This window comes from Echinops telfairi, unplaced genomic scaffold, assembly GCF_000313985.2.
Source record: "Echinops telfairi isolate 266 unplaced genomic scaffold, ASM31398v2 ScPeMD7_2;HRSCAF=8, whole genome shotgun sequence".
NCBI lineage: Eukaryota > Metazoa > Chordata > Mammalia > Afrosoricida > Tenrecidae > Echinops > Echinops telfairi.
The window spans coordinates 79,056,800-79,060,671 of NW_022103898.1; the positions used below are offsets into that span (position 1 = coordinate 79,056,800).

At 34.3% G+C, this 3,872-nt stretch overlaps 1 protein-coding gene across 1 annotated transcript; it reads left to right on the top strand.

Moving 5' to 3' along the window:
* Positions 1–875: 875 nt before the first annotated feature.
* On the top strand, positions 876–1,853 carry LOC101649579 (olfactory receptor 6C2-like). Its single transcript, XM_004700866.2, has one exon. It carries the CDS (start codon positions 912–914, stop codon positions 1,851–1,853), a length of 942 nt encoding a protein of 313 aa, XP_004700923.1. The 5' UTR covers positions 876–911.
* Positions 1,854–3,872: the final 2,019 nt, after the last annotated feature.

A 3,872-nucleotide genomic window follows, 5' to 3' on the forward strand; every position in this document is an offset into this window, starting at 1 on the left:
TTTTGCAAGAAACTAGATTGTGCAAACTTAGCCCAGTGTTAGTGAAGTTAGTTGAGATTACCAAAGGATTGTAATGGGGCAGCATATGTGAATTAGAGTAATTGCAACGTGAGTATAATTTGAAGAATCTACAGAAGAGTCAGATGGCACTCTTGTGTGCATTTTGATTCAATTTTAATCTTAATTTCCAGATGGTTGATGCTGTGTCAACATAAATTTAGGTGGAAAATTCTTTATTGTATATAAATGGTACCTAAAACTTACTCTCATAATAGTCAAGAAAGATGCATAGCGCAATACACTGCTCGCTGTGCCATCGTGGACAAGAAGTTCTATTGAACACGCGGGAGGGACACACAGAGAGAAGCAGGTTAGAATAGCAAAAGTTTGGGCATACAGTTTTATTTAACTGTATTATTTGTCATTAGAAAAACATTAATGGTAAGAGACTCTCCACTCAACTTATATTTTCCTTTACTTAGGCAACAGAATTTAGGAAAATAAATAAAATTAGAATTGTTCGAGTAGCTGATTAAAGAAAAGAACCTATGAAATATCATTGCATATAGAGTTGCATTTAACCAGAGTACTTTAATTAAACAAATTGAATTTTTAAATGCCAAATTAAATGGACATGAAGGATGGAAATATAAATTCCAGAAGGACTGGACTAAGATACACAAATCAATATCTTAAAGCAATCCCTGGTTGCCATTACCCTGGAAGATATTCTAAGAGAACTCAAATCAATTATTTGGGCAATGCAGATCTTTCAGGTAAAAAGAATAAATTATATGCTAGCTGTTTAGCTTTTCAAGTCTATATTCATCACTAGTTGAGTCTGATATATATGACCTTATCTGCAATGTCTGAATTTTTCATGCAGACCGAGCACATCTCAGGAATCAGTAATGAAAAATCATACATCCATAACAACATTCATCCTCCTGGGACTGACTGATGACCCACACTTGCAGGTTCTGCTCTTTATCTTTCTTTTTATCACTTACATGTTGAGTGTAACTGGAAATCTGATGATCATCACACTAACCTTTGTGGATTCACACCTTAAAACACCCATGTACTTTTTCCTCCAAAATTTTTCCTTCTTGGAAGTCTCATTTATAACTACTTGTGTTCCCATGTTTCTTTATAGCCTATCAACTGGAGATAGGACCATTACTTATAATGCATGTGCTAGCCAATTATTTTTTATTGATCTTTTTGGGATAACAGAATTTTTTCTCCTGGCAACTATGTCTTATGACAGATATGCGGCCATTTGTAAGCCTCTGCATTATATGACCATCATAAACAGTAGAGTTTGTATCATATTTGTCCTTTGTTGTTGGACAACAGCTTTAATGCTTATCCTCCCACCTCTGAGCCTTGGTTTCAATCTAGATTTCTGTAACTCAAATATCATTGATCATTTTTGCTGTGATCCGTCACCTATCCTAAAGATCTCATGCTCAGACACCTGGTTATTGGAGCAGATTGTTTTAATTTTTACTGTGATGGTATTAATGACCACCTTGGTTTGTGTAGTTCTATCCTATACATACATCATCAGAACCATTCTCAAATTCCCGTCTCCTCAACAAAGAAAAAAAGCCTTTTCAACCTGTTCTTCCCATATGGTTGTGGTGTTCATCACCTATGGCAGCTGTATTTTTATTTATATGAAACCATCAGCAAAGGATGATGTAGACATTAACAAAGGTGTGTCAGTGCTCATGTCATCTGTTTCTCCCACATTGAACCCATTTATTTACACACTAAGGAACAAACAGGTAAAAGAAGCCTTCAATGACTTAGTCAAACGGATTGTGTTTATCTCAAAAGAAAAATAGAATTCTTAAATTACTATGTGAAGTATGGCCCTTACATAGTTCTCATAAAGCAAATAAACTTTTAGAACATAGTTCAATATGAATATCTTTCTCCATTTATCCGTTCACTCATTTTTCATTTCATTTAGCGTTTAACTGAAGAACACATATTTCATGCCAGTTACTAAACATTCATTAATTTTATAACCCCAAAAAACACTGTCTGCAACAACCTCATATATAATTATTCATAATGAACGCTGATGCCCTAAAACAACCAAATCAAAAGAACACAGGTGTAAATCTCATTTCCACTGACAAGTTAAATTTTATTATGTAGAGGTCATGATGTCAAGAGTAAAATGAGAGCAGGATACTTAGGCAATAGAACAAGGAAACGATTAGGATTTCGATCACTGATCAACAAGGGGAAGGAACTCTTGATATACTCTGAGTGGCTGGGGAACCATATGAGTGATCTATTCATATTTTAATAGAATTGCTCAGTTTTTTGTAGAGAAAGAATATAGGAGTATAAAACATACAGCATAAAACTGGTTAGGATTAAATTTCAAAAGTTATAACAAAATATAAGCATGGCTTGAATAAAACTGATAACTTGAAAAAAGTAGAGTATTTAAGGCACCAAAATAACTTTTTGATGGCTTGGAATCAGAAATTAAGAATTAAGCCATGGTGTTCAAATAGAGAAATAGAAAGTGAAGCTTCTTTCAGGAAGAATTACAGTAGGAAGAAGGGATTCAAGGATTCTCATTGGATTATTTTAAGCTTGAGGATACATGCTATTTGCCCAAGAAGATATGTCACACAGACAAAGGGCTTATGAATACAAGAAAACGGATGGAGAAGACATTATGAAATTTTCAGGCATACATGTGCGGATTTCAGTTAAAGCTATATAACTGGGTGAGCTCTTCCAGAGAAGATGACTGAAAAGGAAGAGTGGGTGGGAGAACAGTGAAAAGAAATGGATGTTTCAGAGACCAAATACCAAGTGGGAAACCAAGCACAAGAAACAACAAAAGGTTTTCAAGGAGCATAGAGTGTTATTAAGCAAAATATAACTTTAAAATGTTTTTCAAATTATTTTACTAAAGAGTGCTAGCAAATGTAGATTACGTGGATTACAGGGAATAAAAGTCTGATGTAAGTGACTTTAAGTATGTTTGTGTGTGACTATGTATAGTAACAAGTACACTTGGCATGAGAAAAAGTTACTTCATAATCTACGCCTAGAACAATTCTGTTAGAAATTGAATTTCAGAAGGAAAACCGAGGAGTTGACAGCAGAAAGCAAGCAAGTACGAAGAGAATGGAGTCTTTGTAGTCAGCTCTTTATGATTAAGGTTCAAATGTTTTAAATTTAGAACATGCCCATGTTTCCATGCATTGTGTCTATAACAAAAGATAATGATAAAATGAACATTATAGAATTTTCAATGAAAAATTTAAAAATTATTAAATTAATATTTTAATTTCCATATAATATTGATAGCTCAGCAGAAATAACCAGTTCTCTTTCACTCCAAATATAGGGAATTTTTTAAGACCATAAGATATCACATTTTCTCATGTGGCAAACTCCAGAGGAAGCTGAATCAGAGATTTCCTATCTATGGACTTTAAAAAACACAAACAACCTAGGATTGTCCCTCCTCCATGGTTGTTGTTACCATTGCCAAGACAGAATCATAGCAACCCAATTCACAAAAACCACACTGGGTGGTTGTGAACCATATGATTTTCCATTGACTGATTGTTTTTTTATTGTCTTCTCATTCTTTTTTTTTTTTTTTCATTTTATTGGGGGCTCGTACAACTCTTATCACAGTCCATACATACGTCCATCCATTGTCTCAAGTACATTTGTACATATGTTACCATCATCGTTTTCAAAGCATTCTCTTTCCACTTGAGCCCTTGGTATCAGCTCCTCATTTCCTCCCCCCTCCTTCCATCACCCTTTCTCCCTCCCTCATGAAACCATGATTATTTACAAATTGTGTTTTCATGTCATTG

Excerpts from the sequence above, each read along its gene's own strand:
- LOC101649579 (XM_004700866.2), top strand. The coding sequence starts at position 912 with ATGAAAAATCATACATCCATAACAACATTCATCCTCCTGGGACTGACT.